Below are 23,603 nucleotides of genomic sequence, written 5' to 3'. Positions count from 1 at the left end.
TTGTTCTGCTCTGCATATGAATCCTTTTATTGTCGACTTATGCTGTTTATCAGTCTCTCACAGCGTCACTGACGGTGGGACCGCAAGGAAGGGTCTGATCTCTTGCCAGAAACCATTTGGCAGCATCAGATGGTCAGCCCCCTGTCAGTTAGACCAGACTGGAAACTTCTTTTAAATATGCAGGAAGATTAACAAGACTATTAGCAGAGGGTTTCATAGTAGACATTTTGCTGGTAGTTGTGCTTTTACACCTTAATTAACACGTTTATTTATCTAAGCTAAGTTGTTTTTGTCCCTCAAACACATTTAGCCATTTTCCTTGTGTTCTGTGTATTTTTGCTTCTTCATTAATTCCTCAGCCTTTGTATGATTTTGTGTTTTATTTTTTTTTTATAGATATCTCCAACACAACAACATTCAAGATGTGAATCCTGATGCATTCAGGGGGCTTTATAACCTAACAAAACTGTGAGTAAACCGAACCATTTGGCTAGATTGCATTAGCTGACTGTGATCTGGTTTTAACAATAAAAAAGTGCATAATTGCAAAGCATAATAAGGCTTTACTGTAGGAGCTTTATGATCCTTTTGGTGACCTAGATCCCCATTGAAGCTGTATTAGTACATAATTAAGTTACAACATAAACTGAATTTAAAGAACTTAAATAGCGTTGGTTAAACAGTATTTGTTTATGGTGTCTGTGCTTTTAGAGTTGAAACTATAATTATAATGCTGTTTATAGTGATGTAAATTTACATCACTATAAACAAATGACAATTTTACAGGTAATATAGATGAAGTAGAAGGGAGGTTAAATTACAAATTGGAAAATCAAGGCAATCTAATTTAATTCATAAACTGCTTAGAGAGCACTTAGAAAATTTTCAGGTCAAAGTGTTTTCTGTTGTTAAAAAAAAAAACACAAACAAACAAAAGCAGTTAACATAAGTACCATGATGAAAAATAATACCACTTGCCAGCTACATTACCAGTTAGCCCAGCCCAGTTTCAGTAAGTTTGGAAATAGCTTTCAACCCTGAAACAGCTTGTACTTTGTAGCTATGTTGAATGGATTCCATGTCAGCTGGAGCAGCCATAGTGGGACCTTCCACCAGGAGGAGAAGGGCAACAAAGGACATGAAAGCAAACTACAAAATGAACCAATCAATCTATTAATCAGTCTGTCCATCCATCCATCCATCCATCCATCCATCCATTTATCCGAGTTCAGGTTGCAGAGGCAGCAGATAAAGTTGAGAAGCTCAGACTTCCCTTTTCAGCTACTTTCAGCTCTTTTGGGGGAGTCCTGAGATGTTCGTATACTAACCAGGAGACATATGGCCCTTTTCCACAAGCACCTCTTTAGTGGTGGTTTTCCATTACAGTGAAGGACTCTCTAAGTTGGGTGTTGTCCCTGTAGCAAGGCAGCTAAATAGCCCTGTGATGTCATTTATATGTGACACAAACACGACACAACAGAGGACATTGATGGGATTTTATGCCCGCAGCTCAATTTGTGGCTTTTACTCAGAGTCAGTCTAAAAGAAAAAAAAGCAGGAGACTGTAGGCAACAAAATAGCATGCCCTGAAAAAGGCAAACAAACATTGGCAACTGCTGATAGACCAGAAAAGATTCATGAAAAAAAACACACATATGAGGGTAACTAATTGTAGCCAATGTTTATATGCTTATTTATAAGTGTCATATATAATGTTGCTATGGCTGCATTTTTTCACTATTAGACAATGGTGTGAGTGTTTCAGATGGCTGTTTTAAAATTACTGCTGTAAGCTGCAGGCTGAGGGGGAGGAGATGCTGCCTCCTGAAATGGAGTGACTGACATCCATGCAGTGATGAGATGAATCTGCAGCATCACCTGAGCTGCAAACCACTGGACTGGACCATGGCAGTGGTCCAGTCCAGTTCTTTTTTTTTTTTTTTTTTTTACCCTCTTAGTCATGTGCCTGCTTAAGTATGTATTTCCATGTTAGTATGGATAATTAATTATACATTTTCCTTCTGTTCTTACTTATTGGTGAAGGTTACTAAGATTTATTCACATTCATGCAATGCAGTCATATTCAATAATAAAAAGTTAGTCAAAAAAATCCTGCAAAATTACCTCTAGTGTGTATTATTTGACACTTTGTCGGTGTACCTTCATGTATTTCCATTAAATACACATTTTTAATGTCAACTGTCATCACAGTTTTAAAATATATTGTGATGTTGGCTTTTCAATGGTGATGTGTTTAATACATTCCACCATATTTAATGGTTTCTTATGTAGTCAGATACATTATCTACATCATCTAATCAACAGCAACATCATACATTAAGGACAGTTCATTTAATTTGAGCAGTAACTGTTCCACAAATCTGCATACTAACAATAACTGTGTTATAAAACAGGAACTCAGAGGTCAGAAAGCTACATTTTGCATCTTTATCTCACAGTAGAAAAACACAAAGTAATCTAGTTTATTTACTGAATAATTTAAGAAAGTCAGAAGCAAATTCCAAACCTGTGTACATTGTGCAAAAGTAAATAAAATCATAGCTAAGGAATAGGTCAGCTGGCTATCCTGTATCTTTGAGTTGTGTCTATTTTTCAACACATCTTTTGCTTCTGATATGGAAAATTATTGTTAAATGGAAATAAAATTTAAGTCAACACACAGACTGACACGTTAAAAAAAAAAAATCTTTTCTGTCAGTAAAAAAATAAGCAAAGTGTTGTCAACCTTTAAATATTCGCTTCTGAGTCCTAAATATAGATATATCGTGAAGAATACAAGGAGAACATGGCATTATTGTAGGTAAACAACTACGGAGCCCATTGTCTGCTTATAGGAAGCAGTGGCATTTCTTCAAACTTTACTTTCTTCTTTATTTCAGACCCAGGGGGTTCACAATAAAAATTACAACTGTAATTTTGGAATGTCATTGACTCCAATAATCTTGTCAGCACTGGGATAAGTAACAAAAGATGCTTGAAGAGGCGAGTTTGTGCAAGTTCATACTTCTCATTAACTCACTCAAAGTTCAGTTCTCTGAGCTTAAAATAAATAGTTCACATTCATAGTTCACTATTTCTATTTTAAACTAGTTCAAAGTTCAGCTAATTAATTTGTTTAAGGTTAGGAGTGAGGTTGAAAGAATGGACTTAAAAGGGTAGTCCAACCATGATTGTGTTTTTTGAGCTGTAAACAACATAGTATTACTGAAGTATTGTAAAGTACTGTAATATGTAGTAGACTCCTAATTAAAATCCAAACTACACTTAATAAAAACTAACCAAAAAAACAAGGAAAATATTCACTTAAGATTTTTTTTTTATGATGTCAACATATTTTGTGTCATATCGGTAATTTTGAGATTAGAGATTATAAAGCGCAGCCTCAGTTACGGAGTCTATTTAAGTAATACACAAGGCATGCCACGTTTTTTTGCGCGTGCTAAAACAAAAGTCAAACAAAGTAATGAAAGCAATACAGTGAGTTTGGTTAAACTTTATTTAACTGCGGTACGTGTTTAAAAATACACACATTATTCTTTTGATCTATCTGTTGTCATAAATCCATCAAAGTCCTCATCTTATGTATCTGAATTAAACAGCTGGGCAATTTTGCCATCAAGCATATCAGGATTTCTCTCGTCATCGTCCGAGTCAGTCTGGTTGCTGTGTTGCTGTTCAGCAATGATACCGGCTTTTGTGAAAAATCCACAATCCATTCAACATATGGTGACATAACTCAACGTTGACTCCCAGTCTTCGTAAAGGTGCGTTTGCCGTTTGTTATCCAACGCTACCATAACTTTGCAACTTCACTTTAAACTCGCCGTTTACAGCAATGTCCAGCGGTTGGAGTTTCTTTGTTAGTCCTCCTGGAATGATGGAAAGCTCCGAATTTGCTTTACCTGATTTTTTCACAGTAGATTTTGGAACTCAGTGCAGACATAAGGCACACTGGGTGATGATGTCATTTAGCATCTTCTAGCAACTTTTAGGACATCCAGTAGCTACTTTTGTTATAAATCAGATGGCAACACTAATCTGGTGTGCATACCTCATCTGCAGCTCCTCTCTTCTTACCTTTATTTGCTGTTTTAAAGCAGGCCTGCACCGGCATTGCCACAGAGTTTACCTGCTTTGTCAAGCTTGAGTGTGCAGTGCCTTGTGGATGATGTAGTGTGATGCGGGTGCAGAGCTGGTGAAAGAGAGGCAGTGACTGATGTGCGTCCTCAAATAATCTGAACAAGTTAATGTTCAAGTTCTGTGTTTCCAGACATGTTTTGTTCAGTTCAACGTTCACAGAAAAAACACACACGATCAACAAACAGGTTCTTTTGAACTTGTTTATGCACAGCTGTAACTCAGTCACCATGCTCCATCATGGTTTCCAGTGGCTGAATTGGTCAGAGATGTTGTCCATTCGACATTTTTCCAGTCAGACCCACAATGGTCGGTGTGGTCCTTCGTAGCGTGGTAATCACGTTTCAGTTCATAAAAGTTTTTCTCAAACATTATTTTGAAGACTCTTGGTCAGTCGAGCAACGATGGTTTCTGCGCAGCCATTTACGTAAAAAAAAACAATACCGCCTACTTCTTCTGGAAAACACATGTATATTTTCACTTCACTGTTGTTGGATTTGTAAAATGACATGGCGCTATAGTTGCCCCTGGTTATTCGACTGGTTCCACAGCTCCTTTGCCAATCTTAGCACCCTGTAAACGTCACATTTGTGGCTCAGCTCAATTGCAGACCTGGTGGATTTAGTGTCAAGAAAGTAACTACTCTTCCCAGGAAACCCCTAGTGCGAAACCCTAGAAATTAAGGAGAGCCAAGTGGGCACTGTTCCAAAAGGGGGCTTTACCCTCTTCAGCATTTCCTAGGTTTTCCTTGAGGCATCTTCCCAGTGGGACAGACCCAGAACACCTCACCAGGGAGGCAGAAAGCATCCCAGCCAGATGCCCAAGCCTCCTTATCTGGCTCCTCTTGATGCAGCAGAGCAGCCCCTCCCAGATGACCAAGCTACTCACCACCTTTGTAAGGACGAGCCCATGCTCGTAAGCTAATGAAGAAACTTAAAATGACTGATTCGTCAAAAGTTTCATCTTTTCGCTCAGCTCTTTCCTCACTGTGACAGTTACATAGAGCTGCTATTTGAAGGCACTTGTCAATCTCCTGCTCTATTCTTCCCACACACATGAAAACCTGAAAGTCACTTGAGCACTTCCACTTGAGGCAGGGTCTCATTCACAAACAAGAGAAGGCCCTCAACATTTTTTGGATAAGAATCATGATTGGGATTATGGAGGTGCTGAGCCATGCACCTGTTGTTTTACACTGAGCTGCAAACTACTCCAGCGAGCAAAGGAGCTTCTGACTTGATGAAGCAAACAAGACTAGGAGAGAGGAATTTTAAAAAATTTCTGTGACAACACTGAACTTTTTACCTGAATGTTTTCAAACATTTTGCCCAGTGCTTTTTCAATGACACCCTGAAATGAAGCTCTCACTAAACTCAGACCTAAACTGAAATACAGGACAGGAAGTAAATAACTTTTATGTTAATTGTAGAGTTTGGGAAATTTGAGGATTGAGCCACATATGGAAACCAATGTTAAGCTAGAGTGATTGGCAGACCAGGCAGCTTGTCAGAACAGCATGCCAGGACCTGAACTGGTGACTAGTTTAATGTAGATGAACAAGAAGAGCCAGCAGGCAGGTTTTCAGAAAGACAAGCTTATAAGCAAAGCACTGTAGGAACAAAACTGACTGTGAGAAAAAGATGAGTACAAAGAGGCTGGAGAGCAGAAGCACATGCAGTGCAAAGAAATTACTGAAAGCTTCTCAAGACAGAAGAATAGTTGGCCATGACATTGTACCACAAGTAATAACTGACAGCCTGCCGAGCAGGTGAGGACTAAGCAGGCGCACACTGCTGGGCTTGGCTGGGGATATTTGTCATGTGTACATGTGAAGAGGAAAGATAGAAAACCATGCCCAGATGACACAGGAGCGTTAAGAAAGACAGCTAATCCAAACAAGGCCACAGAGGGGAGAAAAAAAACACAATTCATAAACATGAATAATGCTTTACAATGTACAGACAAATGTTTATTGATATACTTCAAATTCAACTTTTATCTGAAAGGAAATGTATGAGCTGGAGTTTTAGACAGCAGTGGTCGTTCAATTTTATAGCAGCCATTGGAAGGTTATGCCATTGTCAGTGATTAAAAGTCTTTTTTTCTCCTTTTTCTTTGGAAGAATCTGACTTGACTGAATGAAAGCTTTAGCTTCAATTTAAATGTCAGTTCTATTATTAAATTGTATAATATTGCTTCGAACTAAAGTCTCTCTCGCTGTCAAGTAAACTTCCCTCGTGGCCTGTATGCTCTCATTAATTTTTCCTTTCATTGGGTGTATTTGCAATCACCAGCTATCATTTCAGGCTAAATTTCCCTTAACCTAATTTGATCTCTGCACCCTTGGAAATCATTATTCAACCAGGAAGTTTATTTTACTTTCAGAATTATTGGAAAAGTCAAATCAAAGCCTTAAAGTATCTCTCAAATCTTTTATTTGGGACGGCAGCCTGTGGCGGCTGCCATCATATTTGCATAAGATGCACAAGATTCTTCCAGACATCAACAAGTCGGCACCCACATACTAAGCCAGAACAATGCCAAAATTGGCCTTTCTCTGAAAATTCTCTTTAGAAACCACGAATAGTCACGCTGATATTTGTTGCTGCTTCATACTCTGTCCTGTTGACCTGTATGGTGCTTTGTACACATTCAGCTGATAGGAATTTAAATCAACACAAATAAGCAGGGGGCCCCATCTGCCTTCCTCCATATGGCACAAATAAAACACTCCTATTCCAACAGCATACTTCTGTAAAGGTCTGATGTTTACCCAGGCACCCCTGTGGAGGATTGCTAGATGTGCGAACATAACAAAGGCAGAGACCTACCTGCTGTGTAATGGTTTGGAATTAGGAAATGCATACAAAGTCCACATCTACGTACCCCATCAGTCTTTATTATTTTTCAATGAAAACCACTAAAGTTTCCACAAAACAGCGTGTGAAATGCTACTGCAGTTGCTTACACTTACTCGCGGCTGTTAATTCGCGCTCGCTAACCCACCAAAAGTGTGTTAAAATCCAATTTGACAAATAATGTCTGGCTGCAGTTGAGTTCAAGTGTGTTTTGAAAAAGGGAAGAAATGAAACAACTTTTAAAAACAAGGAGAATGCAGTGACTGCAGAATATGCTAAAGAAAATTGGTTTCACTTTATCTAAAAGTGTGCTTCATTCATTTTTGTTCTTCTGTTTTCAAAACCTCAACAGAAAAATCAAATAAAAGTTTTTATTAAAACACAGAATTTAAATAATCCTTCACACAAACCAATAATAATTGCTAAATTGGGCAAAAATAGAAGTTCTGAGTGATATTAAATGAAGAGTCTTTTGGAAGCTGTAAAAACTGGCTCTTCTAAGGGAGACAAATGAATGAAGCAAAAAATTCCATTAACATTAATCTATGAAGTTTCACACATTTATTGACTGCATGTTTGCTTTTCCGTTTTATACGCTAATGACTGAATGAGAGGTGTAGCTGAATGAAGAGAGATATTTAAACAAAAACATGCAGTGCTTGAATGGAAAGAATAACATTGTTAAGTAAGTTACCTTACTGGAATAGAGAAGGGGAGAGTCCTTGCTACATTTTCATGAGAACAAGAATAAAAAAAGCATTTATTTTTCCCAAAAAATGGACAAAGGAAATTCTGATTGGCTGGTAAACACGAATCTACCAGCAAGAATTTAAAAAAAAATCATTTGGGACCCTGCACATACTTCCTGTAATAAGAGAAACACCATCTTTTAGTGTGTGCTGGAACCTTGATCAAGCCCCTTTCATCCTTCTACATTAGCATTGTTGATTATCTTGAATAAAAGAACTTAAAATAAGTTTTATTAGATCTTCTCACACCCCAGAGTGCAGGAGGGAGTGAATTTTTTTTAGAGCAATATAATCATTGCTGTTAAAAGAAAATCCTCGAAAACCCCTAAGCATAAGTAAAACTCTCCCCTTTTTTTGTTATTACAAAATAACATTTAGATCCATAATTCATACTTGTGGCTCAAATAATCATGTAGAGAAACTCAGATATTAATATTAATATTTTATTTATATTAATTAATAAAAAATATTGGGAGGAACTAAGTTGTCCACATACATACGGCAGTTTAATGAATCCTACTCAGTCACATGTATGGAGATTAATTACAAGTATGAGTATTTTCTTTGTCCCCGTTCTTTTTCTCTTTCTCTCTCTTTTTCTCTTTATGAGGTGTTTTTCTGTTTTCTTTTCTTCCCGATTCTCTTTCTGTCCCTCTTCTATCCTCTCTGGTCCGGCAGTAGTACAAACTATGTAATGCAAAAAATTATGCAGAAAAAATAAAATAAAAATCCAGAATGTCAAGGGAAGCATTATATCTATAAAGCATTATATCTATAATGCTTCCCTTGGCAAAGTAGGTTTGCCCAGCAGAGTACAGCATCCAGAAAATCATTCTGCCCGCTTAGATGCTGGACAAGACAAAATAAATAAATAAATAAAAAGAAAATTGATTACAAGATTACAGGTCACAAAAAAATGCAATATTAGATATTTGGACATTACATAAGCCATTAGCAATAAATTAAATGCAACAGGTTTCCCGCTTATTCCGTGTGTTCATTAAGTCATCCAACATGCTCAGAAAATCTTGTGTGAGTAACGTGACTTAACTTGTCTCTCTTTGTAGATATTTGAGCTACAACATGATAACTGTCCTGATGCCTGGTGTGTTCAAAGACCTGCACAAGCTGGAATGGCTGTACGTCAGCAGGTTTACACTGTAGCATCTTGATTTCTTTTACTTGCCCATGTTTTTAATTGCCTACAGGGAATCCTTCACACATCCCTATTTAAGCTGTTTCATATGAAGAAGTGTTCCGACAATGAGACTGAAACTGTATCCTGTTTGTTGTTGTAGGATCCTAGAAAACAACAATATCCATCAGATATCAGCCATGACATTCTCAGGACTAAACTCCCTTGTTTTACTGTAAGTGTTTTTATTCAATACAACAGTTTCTCATTTTTCTTTTACTTCCTATGTGAGTTTCTGTTTTATTGCTAAGACTGAATGAATTCCGCCTTTGAACATGAAAGCAAACTGTGCAACACATTGTTTCATTTTGTCTCACTGATTGACAGGGTTTTGTTGAACAACTCCTTGACAGAGTTTAATGACATTTGTCAAGAAATGCCCAGACTGAACTGGCTGTAAGTAGGATGTCAAAAAATCCAAGTTGCTTTGACATATAGGTGACAAGTCTTCTGATGAGTTTATTCTGTCTGTTATCTGTTTTGATGTGTCCGTACATGCCCTCTGTGTGTGTGTGTGTGTGTGTGTGTGTGTGTGTGTGTGTGTGTGTGTGTGTGTGTGTGTGTGTGTGCCTTTTATAACATGTCCTCGCAGAGATTTGGAAGGAAATCTCATCGAAATGATTGGAAATATCTCTTTCCGTTCATGCAACATGCTGACAGTTCTGTAAGTATAAATTTGCATAAATTATTCAATGAAAAAGGGGAAAATCTTTGCTTTGAAATTTTTATACAGGATGAGACCAGCAAATCAGTTTCACTGAAATTGATTGCAGCTTCTAGCTCATGCATGCGATCGATCCTGGCAGTTCATTAAATGGGATTAAGAAAGGTCAAAAAAGAAGTGGTATAATACCTGTTGTGTATTTGTTGCCTTCACAGAGTTTTACAACGAAACAGGATCAGCTATATACATGAACAGGCTTTCTCAGTTCTTCAGAAGCTCGGCGAATTGTAAGTTCTTTCTTTATTCTGTCTTTATTGATTTTGTTCAAAGACTTTACAAAAGAAAAGAGAAATAGCACAACTTTAAAGATTTCTCCAAAACAAAGCTGAAGTTTTGCACTTTAGGCTGTGGATCATTTTCAGCATGTGTGTTTCATTATGATGACTGAAGAACATCAAAGACCATCATCACAACATTTACAGTCCGTGTGGGAACGGTCTGCTGAATTGTATAAACTTAAAATGCTGCTGAGAGCAATGAGTGACATAATTTCTGAAGTCTAATATCACATTAGGAACAAAGGCCTCATTTCATAAAGTTTTAGCTCCTTGTTAATGACAAGCATTTCATGTACTTTTGGGCTTGAAAATGGCCATTTGGTTCGGCTCATTTGTTGCTGAGAACTGCTACAGTGGTTGCATTTTCTCTGGAGCTAAAATAAATCCCAATGGCCTGTATATCTTTTGGTGTTTGGATTATCTCTTTCCAAACAGGAATTAAAGTGGTCGTTTCCTTTTTATTTTTAAAACATAAAACAAAATGAAATGACAAGTCCCCTTCTAAGACGTTTCATAAACCAAATTCAAGAAATGGCTTCCATTTATTTGCTATTTGAAAAACAAAATCAAAATCTCTACAGAGTAAACATATAAAAGATTCTTTTTTTTTTATATAAGACCAGTTGCTGTCACAACAAGAAAAAAGCCTATTTTGATGCTCTGAGCTCACAAGATATGAGATACCCTGTCAGACGCTTGTGTGTTTAATTGACAGCTGTGCTTTTCGCTTCCAGTCTTAGGTTGGGACTATGCTTGGTTTTCAGCCTTGCACAGACAACTAGGTCTATTATGAGTATAATTCTTCACTGCATGGTGCATTAATGAACACAGACCAGACAGAGTTGGCAAATTTGGAGTAACAAACAAGACTGTAAACATGGCAACACTAGAAGTAAGTTTTTTGGTTAATTTTTTATCTCAAACTTTTATCATCACTTTGGGGAAAATATTTAAAGCAGCAGTACAGTAGATGGTTGATAAGACCTTTATTACCTTCAGTTATTTTTTACTGATGCTGAACGTTTAACCTTACTTTACGTCATCTTGGTCCTAACGCTGCCCCTAGTGGTTACTTGAATATTGCAGCTTGTGAACATGAAACATTGGTTTTTGAGGATGTGAGGAAAAACTGCGAAATATACAAAGAAACCAAGATCAACATAATTAAAAGTATGTGGAATGAAAGCTTTCTTTTTTCAATTGCAAATGTATCACCAAGTTTAAAACATTAATAACAATAAGAACACAGTGGTGTGTAACATGAGATAAGAAGAATGGAAATGAGAAGTTTATTATGGTTTACTTATTAAATTTAAGGCATGGAATAAGCAAAAGTGCCGTGCCAATTTATAACAGACATTTAAAAAAAAAACCCAGGTTGTGTTTCTGTCTCATTAAGCGATGCCCGTGCGCTCACCAGTCAGCATTGTGGTGTCAGAGTAAAAACTTCCACCCAAACTGATTTATAATGAGCAAATTAACTGTCTCATGAGCTTCATGTGGTAAACATTTTAAAAAAAAATGTTCGGCCCATTTTAATCATGAGTAGAGAAAACCCTTGGTATTTTAATAATTCATTTCTTAACTTGTTTAAAAAATGACTGTGTGGATGGATTTTTTGTTTTGTTTTTAAATAGCTACTTCTGAATAGAAATTCGACTGACCAAAAAACATGCAGCCCCTCACCTCCAGATTAAATCTAAGTCCTATATTAACTGATTGTGTCTTTGAAAAAGTGTCCCATCAATCCACTTGTTTCATTGAATTTTTAATAAATGTCTGAATACCAGAAGATTTCTTACTGTTTTTTGTCCCCAAGACTTTTCAACTTGTGTAGTCAAAAGGACAGAATTTACATTTAAATACATTAAAGTACTTAAAAATCATTTATATTTGCAGAAAAACTGGGTTTCATAAGATTTTCTCCTCAGGACTGTAGACAAAGGTGTGCCCCACTGTGGCATTTCTTATTACCCCAACAATTACAGAATCATTCTACAGAGGGATATGTTCACCTTTAGAAACTCTTAGTTTATCACCATTGTTAAATGTTGTTTCTTCACATATTAACTGATGCTCAAATATCTTTTGACAGTGCCACCACATTTTTTTTTCAAACTCTACTGATAACAGAGAAATAAATGTAGAAATGTAGATACTATTTGATCAGTCGAGGGTTATAAACCCATGGTGTACTTCCACATGGCAGCTATGCCTGCATATGTAAATAAAAGCACATAGGAATTTTCTATCCCACAGTTAATGAGGCATTTTCTTTGCCATCCAAGAAAAGTGATGGTCTCAGCTTGGCTACCCCTCTGAAAAATTCCCTGGCTCTGCTGTGAAAATCACATCAACCTGGTCATTTATAGATAAATATGCTGGCACTGAATAACACAGCAAGCCCAGAAATCGCAGCAGCTTTGACTGACTATGACACACTCCACCAAGTTTGGTTATATCATAATGTTTTTATATGTATATGTTTTCTCATGTAAACTTTTAGCAAGAGGGCTTTTCACTCACAGTCAGCATGACATTGTTTCTTACTTTGATGTGGTTTGCTTCACAGAACAACACTTTTTTATTATAACTGACTCATAACTAAGGTCTTTACCTTTCACATTAGTTGTCTCCCTCCTGAGTTTCAGGATGGGTTCTTCGGGTGTTCTTCACAGGATTCCTTTCATTTTATGCACCTTGTTGCCTGTACAAAACTGATAAAAGCCTCATGAGTTCTGACAGCTTCTCTTACAAAGACCTGGGAAGTTTTTACACTTCCGCAGCTGTAGCAGCAGTGTCCGGAAAGATGTCATCAGCTTTTCTGTTTGTTCCTTGTTAAGACAACATCTTAAAAGAATTTCTTTAACTTGTGCAGTAATGTCCACTTTGAAATGATCTACCAATTTTGATTTATTGGACAGCTAAGTAAATCACTGAGAAAGATCCATAATCTTGTCATCATGGACTGTTTGATGGAGAGATACAACCCAGCAACCCTGAAGGAATAATTCTCAATGATTTAAGCTTTTTTGTTTCCCAGTGTGGATCGTTGAGGAACACGAATATATTGGCAGTTAAATTTGACCACTTACATTGTCACTGTGATATCAGCCATTACTTCCTTTATTAACACTTAAGCTGTGTGCTGCAGGCCGTTATGAAGCATGTCACTGTTTTTGAATTAGATACAAGCAACACTTTAGTGTTGGAGCACTATAGTAAGAAAACCTTTAAAAAAAGAAATTTACCATATTATGAGACCTTTTTGAAAGGAAAGGCTTAAAATTTCATGGGTTTTTTTAATAAAACTCATGGTAAAAAATAATACCAGTAAGGTTTTGGTTTTTCCATTTGTAGCTTAGCTCTTTGTATTCCACTGCAGCTGGATTTTATATTAAAATGACTAAAGTTTCCTAATTAATTTTCTATACTAATTTTCCAATTCATGGTTGTGGGGAAACTGGAGTTTATTCCAGAAGTTAGGAGAGGACTGGATACACCCTGGACAGGTTGCCAGTCTACTGTGACCAATTTAACAAACTTGCATGTCTTTGGAAAGTAAATAGAAGCCAAAATACCCGCAGAGGACTTATGCATACACAATGACAACAGGCAAACTCCACACAGAAAAGGCCTCCTTTTCTAACCCCTCACCAACTTAGACTTAGACCAGCAACCTTCCTGCCATGAGGATGGGTTCTAACCCACTCCACCATGCAGTCATGATTAAAATGTCACTAAGAAAGCATTTGTGTAAAAACTCAAATTTTCTTTCATGCCCTCTTAAAATCAAGTCTAGACAAGCTGAATTAATTCAGCTCATTTACGTCAAACACCACTTGACATGATTCAAGATATGCATATTTGACATCCTCTTCATGTGAACATCACTACAAAAAGTATCGTTGCTGGGAGCAGTTTTATTTCCACCTACTGAGACAGAATCACACTTAAAATGCAGATTGTATAGTCTGTAATCCACCATTTCTAAATGTGCATGAAGCATTTGTTGCATTTTGCAGTCATATAAAACATCCCGTTTTGGTTCAGGTTTTACATTGCAAGAGACACTTTAAAAAAAAAAAAAAGAAAATAGAATAGAATCATCCAGTTTTCTTCTAGGTCTTAAAGAACAATATTGAATGAATAGCATCTCAACAACATCAATCTAAAATCAGGACAATATGCTATGAGGTGTTTTAGGCAATATGTTGTGTTTGGTTTTCACCAAATGTAGAGCTGTGCATTTCCACTAAAAGTCTCCACTTTGGTCTCATCTGTACCAAGAACATGATTCCAGATGTCCTTTGGTCTGTTCAGGTACAGCTTTGAAAACAATAGGCGTATTCCATAAAACACGATTAAAAAAAAAAAAAAAAAATTGATTCACACTACACTATATCATGTAAAAAAATAATATCATAATTAATTACAATCATATCACAGCACTCCCAATTGGCAAAAAAAAAAAAAAATCTTTCTCTGCTTTTAAGATGTCCTAATCCCAGCCCCCGTTCCCTGGTTGCCAACTTGGCGACTTAAACCAGGGTCCTTTTTCAAGTGGGTTTCTCCTTCTTGAGCGACTTTCATGGGAAACCCCTGAGCTGTGCTGCCATGTTCTCTTTAGAGGGAAAAAGTCTTTTTCAAAGCGATCCAAACTTGTTCAGACTTTTTTCTCATTTTGCCGTCATGGACGGTAAAACAGGTGGTGGACCCAAATGCACAACTACAGATGAAGGGAGAGCAGAGAAATGAAGACTTTATTAATCAAAGTGATTGAAGGCACTGCCCTGGCAGGGAATACAAGGAGCACAGAATGAACAAACTCTGGGCAGAAACATATGATCGACATATGAACGCACTCAAAAAACCACCAATATGCACACCAATAACAACAACAACAACGATCTAGTATACTGAGCATAAGAAATATATACCGAGGGAGACAATTACCAACGAAAGGCAGTTGTGTTGTGGCAGTTGGCAAATGAAACCTTGGTGTGAAAGCAAAGCAGGAAGTAAATTTAACCTACTACACAAAGGGTCAAACTCTAATAATGGACTATTCAACGGATCTATTTTGATTGGCCTGACTAATCGACTTAAAAAATCACCTAAAATGCCCATTCCTATCATATTATGAAGAAAAAAATACATTAAAATAATGACCAGCAGTGCTAGCTGTCATATAGAGTCCAAAAATAAGGAACTTTCCACGAGCTGTTGTAAGAGACATCCAAGTGAAGACAATCTCTAGGAATTATCATTTGAGGTGTACCTGTGGGAGCTAGCCACAGCTGTTGGTGAGACTGCTCATAGCCTGTTCTCTAGTGGCAAGAATTATGAATTAAGGCAGGATGAGGGGAAAACACATGGAATAAATAAACAACCTTACCAACATGCCCTCTTACGCTTGCTGTGTCTCTCAGGTAAACTGCTGAAACAGTGTCAGTCTTCATAATTAGTTTAGTAGCGAAGCCCAGCTGATTTAGGGTCAAATTTGGGACCTGAAAACAGAATAAGCAAGACTTTAGACAACAGTTGGTCTCTGCCAACTGTTGTCTCCCACAGGAAAACACTACTCTAGTTCATTTCATCCAGTCAGACCTGGGAGCTCTGGCAGCATCTTACTGACAATGACTTGAGCATAACAGGGGCCGCTTGTATATGAAAAGCCCATGAATGTTGCACTCAGTGAGAATTAGCACCCCTGATAATCATTTTATCACTGTTCGGTGCTCATGTCATGAAGGTTTTGGCAGGCCATTCCCTCATAATTGAGCGGATACACCCAGAGTCAGTTAGGTGGAAGACACTCAGCATGTGCACAGGAAATGAAAACAACAGCAGTACATTAAAAAATAAACTCACCAGTTGACAGAAATACCTGCTCAAAGCTCGCTGCACTTGCTGCACTTGCTGCCTTGTTGCCAGTATCATGTAATGTAGTGTAAGCTCAGTTCCTTGGCATCTTTAGGGAAAGCAGATGAAAAGAAATGATCAATTAATCAAGTGCGTTTAATTAGCACCACCTGGCTGCTTTTGTATGTTGTATTTTCTTGGTAAACATCAAGGGCCAGATTTATTCATTTCTTGTGTAGTTTCACGACTAAAACTGTGTGTGCATAAAGATAGAAATGTGCACACACGTTCTTTTCACCGGATTTAAAAAGCAACGTGTCATGTTCTCGTTTATCAATATGAGTTATTGTGGAGATAAATGCACATGCACACGACTTAATATTCAATCTTAATTTTAGTAACTAATGGAACCTCGTGCAAAACTATCATTTGAAACACAGCTGACACAGACGTGACGCTAACAGCAACGGTAAAGAAGAAGAGTAGGGTTTAAATGAGGATGAAACTGAATCGTGTGTCATTGAAGAAAAGCAAATGAAATGCATTTTGATAGAAGGTCTCAGTTTTGGCTTTATTAACGTCACAAAACCTGCCGAATGTAATAAATTCACAAAGGGAAATTACTTTAGTTTTCTCATAAAGGAGAAAAAAAAGCAGTTTAAATACAAATGAGATGAAAGATACATCAGCTGAGACAAAGCCAGCATCAGGGCTTCAGGCCACGGATTTCTGCTTTTCCGTCTAAAGATCTCTAAACACATTGTCTTTTTTTTAAAGTCTCATTAAGAAGCTTTTATGTGCATCCATGTTCTAAGACTGCAGTTATTATCACCCCCCCCCCCCCCCCCCCCCCCCAATAAAAAAACAAAATTACTGAAAAGAATATTCTCCTACTGATCAAGCTCCAGGAAATCTGACAATTTAGTTTTAAATTGTCGCCCCCTTTTCATTCAGTCTTATAGGAGGATTACATTGTTTTATGGCATGTGTGTGTGTGTGTGTGTGTGTGTGTGTGTGGTCTCACCACACATCCTTTCTTTATAAGGAAAGCTTTTGCATAAAAAGGTATATGCGCGATTTCTGTGCCATGACGCATTTCAGTTTTTATAATACCCCTCAAAATTGAACAAGGGTGTGTTTTCTCATTCACAGCGCTCTTTCCACATCATTAACATGCCATTATATGGTTTTATTGTACTGAGCTTATCTTACTGATAGTTTGCAGACTGATAGTCTGCAAATTGATGCTTCGAAGCAAAGCTGTTGGTTTTTAACAACACCAGAAGGAGAAGGAGAACAAGTTTAAGAGTCGTGCTATAAAGGCGGAAACACACACAGTGGTGGCTCTCCTCTTATAAATTTGCAATTGCTGATCTGTAAATTTCTGTGTATAAAACGTCCTCCTGGTAGCGGAGATCCTGCATGATCAGAGCAAAATGAAAACCAAGGGTGCTTTAAAAACTCTGACATTTTTGCATGTTATATGAGCCGTCGCTGTTCTGTACAGATGGTATATTATTATTTAATGATCTAAACACATCTGTGAGATACCATGTGTTGTACAACATTTGTTTAATGTTTGGTTTGTTTGTGAACTAATATGGATTTGTCTCCATGCAGGGACCTGTCTGACAACAGACTGGCGGCGATACCTCCCAATCTTTTTGTCTTACTGGAGGATTTGCTCCAACTGTGAGTTCCCTTTGTGCAAACGCAGTTCTGTAAAAGTGGGAAACGGTTCCAAGAAGTTTGATCCTGCCTGCTGTTGTCAGCTGAGTTTTCTGTGTTGATCGTTGTGCAGAAAGCTGCTCTTTAGCTAGGTGCAGGATGTGTTTATTAAATAAAATTGACATGGCCAGCATAATGTAAATTTACTGCTGTATCATTTATTCAAGTCATATTAATTTCAAAATCAGAAATCAAAAAATAAATAATCAGTGTCATTATTATTATAGACGTTTAAAACAAAAAAAAAAAAACTAAGAACAGGTTGTTTTTGTTTGTTTGAACTGAAGTTCATATTTTAAAAAACTGAACAAGAAAAACAACCAATGACGCAAATGGATTTTTACATTTAATTTGTCAGATTTCTGTGACCCAGAAGTTGTGTCCTGCTGTGTTGTCCAAGTGGCCAATATTATATTGTACACGACCAGCAGGAAAACATACGCTGGTGTTCAGCAGGTTTACAGATTCTGTCTTTGCGCTCTGGATGCAGTCAGCTGTTATGTCAATCAGCCGACTTATTGTTGTTTTCTTTACAGTGGCCACACACCTACAACCACCATCTGGTAACTAGTTTGGACCAGAATTTAAGATGTAACGACTGAATGGGTGTGATTTATTAAATGTTTTCTTGCAGACGTCATCTAAATGTAAGGCTTGAAAGCTGTCAGTATCTTCATTAATTAGGAGGATAAAGTGGATTCGGTTCACCGCTGACAAAACGTCTACATGCCCAAATTTAGTTACTCTCCAAAATTCAATTTGTAATATGACATGAGTACTAACTTTGATGTTCATACATGTATAATTTAACACTTCAGTTCCACCAACTTGCTCTTGGATTGACACATTAATTTTGACACTTCTGATAAAGGAAATCCCTAATTTAGTTGATAAGATCTAGGTTTTATTTTTACAATCATCTTGCAACTGATTGAAATGATCTTGGGACCCCAAGTTTAAGAGGCTGTAGTAGCTTCATGACTCTCCTCAGCTTCTCCCAACACATGAGCCGCCTTTGGGTGGATGTTGATCCTTCAGGAGGACAGGTGGTAGGATGCGTCACTGTGAGCCTCCTGATGCACCAGCAGTGGCTACCCCGAATCCAAACGTCAAGGATTTAGTGACTGCAGCGCAGACCAGCTGGGAGGAAATAGATGTCGGCCTGCAGTAACTTCTGGGTCATGAAAGTCTAACAAATCAAATATTAAAATGAGCTTCTGTCTATGGGTTGTTTTTCTAGTTTAATTCATCTCATTTTAACTTCAGATCAAAAGTGTAAAAACAGAGTGAGTTTAGTTATTTTGTTTTTGTATTTCTACAAAGAGTCAGTCATTATCCTAACCGCTTAGTCCAATGAAGAGTCGCGGGGAAGCGGGAGCCAATCCCAGCTGGCTTTGGGCGAAAGGCAGGGTACACCCTGGACAGCTCACCAATCCATCGCAGGGCAAAGAATCATATTTTTCATCATATTAAATTAGTTAAATTAAATATATTAAATATACAAATGAATATGAAATGGAAAAATGCTATGCACAGCCGGTGAATTTAATAGAGTTTAATTCAGATTTTAAAGTAGCTACTCACCCTATGGCCCTGTGATGAACTGATGGTCTGTCCAGCTTGTATCCTGCCTCTCGCCCAATAGCTGCTGGGATAGGCTCCAGCTTCCCTGCCTCAATTGGACTACACAGTTTAGGAAATGGATGGGTAGATGGATAGTCACCTTCTCTGTCAGATCAACTTTAAGTGATTTCAAATTTGTATTTGCAAAACTATTGAGCAGATCTATTTGCCAAGTTGGCAAAGGTTTAATATGGATCTTTTATTTTTTTCTGAATCCAGTATGGAGGTTGCAAACTGAGTTTCTTTCAGGACACGCTGTGGTTGTGTACACCAAAGAAAAAGCATGAGGAAAAGGGACTAAATCTATTTGTTTTGAAGAGCTAACAAACAGCACGATGGATATCCAACAAGATTTGATGTACGCCAGAACAATGGGCTTCCGTTTATAAGCTAAAGCTAGGGAGTCCAATTTGTAAAAGTATACAATACATTTATTGGTGTGTCACTGTATTTTAATGTGATTTGTAAAAATGAAATAAACAAATGAACAAATGAGAGGACATCTTGAAAATGTGCTGCAGAAAGTGGTGTCATTGCATGATGGGAAGGTAGATGTGTAGTTAAGAGGAAATCAGCTGGCATGGAGATGTAGCATCAAGTTTTTACTAATGCTTTCTGTGCATGACGTTATCAACACTGTCAAGTCAGTAACAGGTGGGATTGTTTTTCAAGTTTGTTACTGATTTATATTCTTATGTTCCAGAAATATATCCTACAATCCCATCATCGAGCTTCAAGTTGACCACTTTGACAACTTACATAAATTAAAGTCACTGTAAGTATGCACCTACACATGGGGCTTTTGGGGGGGCCTTATTTTCGGCATGCACCGCAACTTCCTAAGTCATGTGCATGCGTATGTTTGCATTGGTGAGGAGGCAGTGTGGTCAATAACAGAGTTACATTCAAAAGACAATCTTGTTACTTTGGTATGCAGCTCATACAATCAGAAATATCTCATGTACAGTTGGAAAGTTTGTTTAACGACAGTAAGCAAGAAAATGACGTTGTCATCGCTCGGGTGGCTCAACAACAAACAATGCTTCTGTCCTCGGATCTGAAGGAAGTGAAACAGGTCACCAGCATTAAGTTAATTTAATGTATTGAATAGATAAACACACAATGCTAAAAAAAGATGGGTTTTTTTGTTTGTTTGTTTTTTTTTAAGAATTATCAGTATCCTTAAAATTAAATAAAAATTAAGTGAACGTTTTTCGAGTTTCCCCTATTTCAGACTAGGCAAGCTCGCTTTTGCTCATCATCATTTGAACCTTGTTCCTACATCACTTATAATCAATTGAGGAAAAAGAAACCTGTTTGTCGGAGATGGTTGGAGTGCTGTACAGCCATGTTTAATTGTGAGGGATAAAGATCATCAAGTCCGGACTTCTTAGATCGGCGTTCTGCTGGTTTAAGATCTTTGCTGTATCACACCTAAAACAAATGACTGAGTAAATTAAGATGCTTGTGCAGAACTTGACAACGTGCTGTTCAACATGTAAAACCTGCAGTACACTGGTTCCAAGAGGTCTGGAGTCAGTGACCCCTGAGCTAGAGGGAGGTGATCTTTTTGCGATGTCACATGATGGTTTTTCCTCAGATATTATGTGGTTTTATTTATTTATTTTTAGGCTGAACAATGAGGCGAGAAGAGTCGAACGGTGTGTTCAGACCAAAGGTGTTTTGAGCGTCAAGAGCGTCCGGTTTACATGTAAAGTCTATGTGGAGGCTCATCAAGGTGCCATCAAGCTTTCTCGCGGCGCGTTTTCAGCATTTGGAGCGTCGGCATGATGCACGTCACGCTTCAAAAATTTGAAAAGTTTTATAAGGTTGACGCACATTACTGCTGAGTGCTTGTTGCATTAAGTGACTATCACTGCCCTACGACGACCTTCTCTAGCTTTATTTATTAAATAAAGCCATGCCGCTCTCTCTACTGCATCTGCCATCATTCAAACTGAAAGAAAGCTCCACCTTTCCCCTTTTCCGCCGCGTTTACCGCTCACTCCAGAGAAGCGGCAAACGCGTCGGGAGCATTTTGGGCATTGGACACAAAAGTGACAGTTTAGTGACCAGCGTCGAGCGTTCGTTTGGTCTGAACACACCGTAAATCTGTATTGATAATAAAAAAAAGAAAGAAAATGTAAATAATGTTTCCTATATTTCGGCGTTTGATTTAGATTTTTTTTTTTAGCAAAGAGTGTTTGGTGCTTTAAAGACTCGCGTCAGGGCACAGCTTTAACATAAAACCACTGTTTCTGTTTTTATCAGGAGTATAGAGGGGATAGAAATTGGAAACATTCAACGAAGGATGTTTGAACCTCTTAAATACCTGACTCACATGTAAGTACCTCTTTGTGATGCTGGATGAGGACAGCATTCTCTCACACAATTTACCACTGAGGATGAGCCCTGAGCTACCCTCATTGAGATTCAGCCATCTTTTCCACCTGGGAGGTGATTAAGTCAAGCTGAGTGTAATCCATCCCCACTGTGGCTTAAATAGCTTGAGATACATCCATTCAGGTCCTGGAGGGGTTGCAATAAAAGTGCCCTTTCAGCTTCGAGTACTAATTTTTATTATCAGGAGTCCAATTAGATACAGTTTAATAAGGATATCATTTCTTTTCATCACATCAGCTCACTGGGTTTGTTTGCAATGTGGCAACGTGGAACTAAGTAGGACACTGTTTGGAGAGTTCCACGCTTCAAAAACTACATCTTAATCACTCATATGAACATATTTGCTTAGAAAGATTGTGTGTCTCTGTCAGTCAACAGATAAAATTAATGACTCTCTCTCAATTTTATCTTCAATGGAGCAGCTGAAAAGTGACTGGCAGTTAGGTTATACAGCAGGGCACTGAATCTAGGAGTTTTACATCTGTGAAATTTCTGAACATGTCACAAGTGAAGAAGTAGTAAAACAAGATATCGCATCCCTTCATGCAAAGTCAGAAGCTGATGCAGCCAAATGGTCAACATAACCTATTAAAAACCATATTAACATCTCCTTTATGAGGAAGCTTCATCTTCACATCCGGTAGCTCATAAAAACAGCTAAATACAGAGCTCTTAATATGTTTTTCTTTTTTTTTTGGTAAGTAAATTTAGAATGTTGTGAGGAACATAAAAGCCAAATACCAGTATCACTATGTGAGAGCAGTTGGAAATAAAACCACAACTATACACATGGCTTGATTCCATCAAGGCTAAGTCAGGAATTGGTGGGTTTAATTTGGAAAAACAATCTCCTTAGCTTTGTTTTTTGATGAATGTGTAATGTTAAAACCCTTGCTGATTTCCCCCAATGGGAGGGATTGAAGGAAAGAAAGCATTAAAACATTCATTCTAATCTGAAACGGGTTTACGATCGTCAAGTCCACCACCTCAAGGGTCTGGACAGCTTGGCGCTGTCATTAGTACAAATCCTCGCAAATCCACTCAGAGTGCCAGATAGTTTTTGTTTTATTTCTACTTCTACTTCTATTTGATTCTAACTTTATTTGAATTATTTTGTGTCTTATCCCAGCTACTTTAAGAAGTTCCAGTACTGTGGCTATGCGCCGCACGTGCGCAGCTGCAAACCCAACACGGATGGCATCTCTTCTTTTGAGGATCTGCTGGCCAACATTGTGCTGAGGGTCTTTGTTTGGGTCGTTTCTGCCACCACCTGCTTCGGCAACATCTTTGTCATCTGCATGCGTTCGTACATCCGCTCCGAGAACAAACTCCACGCTATGTGCATCATCTCCCTCTGCTGTAAGTCAATATACTGTATGTTTCATTGAGCAGGAAATCGGATTTAGGATAGGTTTCTTGTTACACTCCCTTTCAGTCACCTCCATGAAGAATAAATGTAAAACTTGAATCCACTGAGATATATTGTTGATTAAATCCTCATCTTTCCCTCCAAAGTAGTTTGTCTATTCAAATAAGTAATTAAACACGACACCCATCAGCCACAGCATTATGATCCCTCAGCTGATACAGATAAGGTCCCTCTCATGCTGTAGAAAGAACTCTGGCCAGTCAGGGTGTGGACCAGTAAGTACTGATGATGGTCATCAGTCATTGATCAATGGGGTCATGCATTGATCTTGCAATCACATCCCATCTGACTGTATTTGAGACATTTTGGAGGTCGGATGAACATTTAAAAGTGTTTTTATCACATCAAAGGATGTTCTGGTCTGTCTTGATGTTTAGATAGGTGGAAAGTATTAAAGTGATATTCATTTTCAAGCCATTCTGCAGCCTCTCCAGCTAATTGTGGAATTGGTCTTTATATCTCTCACTGGTTTGAATTTTATGGCTGGACAGTGTGTAGTTAAACATTATGCACTAGTACTCACACATCTCAGACGAGAGTAGTCCGGAAGCATCACATACAAAGCCAAAGTTGTCCCAAACTGCATAAGAAAT

At 37.8% G+C, this 23,603-nt stretch overlaps 1 protein-coding gene across 1 annotated transcript in view; it reads left to right on the top strand.

Moving 5' to 3' along the window:
• Positions 1-23,603, top strand: part of rxfp1 (relaxin family peptide receptor 1) — a gene marked incomplete at both ends in the record, with an annotated part of 140,224 nt that overhangs the window by 108,051 nt on the left and 8,570 nt on the right. The window contains 10 exons of the mRNA XM_079250307.1: positions 397-468; positions 8,833-8,904; positions 9,064-9,135; positions 9,288-9,356; positions 9,553-9,624; positions 9,840-9,911; positions 17,448-17,519; positions 19,882-19,953; positions 21,450-21,521; positions 22,711-22,940. Coding sequence (XP_079106433.1) covers positions 397-468; positions 8,833-8,904; positions 9,064-9,135; positions 9,288-9,356; positions 9,553-9,624; positions 9,840-9,911; positions 17,448-17,519; positions 19,882-19,953; positions 21,450-21,521; positions 22,711-22,940 — 875 coding nt within the window. The remainder of the gene's footprint in view (positions 1-396; positions 469-8,832; positions 8,905-9,063; positions 9,136-9,287; positions 9,357-9,552; positions 9,625-9,839; positions 9,912-17,447; positions 17,520-19,881; positions 19,954-21,449; positions 21,522-22,710; positions 22,941-23,603) is intronic.

The sequence above is a fragment of the Telmatherina bonti genome (assembly GCF_933228915.1).
Source record: "Telmatherina bonti genome assembly, chromosome: 12".
NCBI lineage: Eukaryota > Metazoa > Chordata > Actinopteri > Atheriniformes > Telmatherinidae > Telmatherina > Telmatherina bonti.
This window is presented reverse-complemented; position numbering and strand designations above follow the sequence as displayed.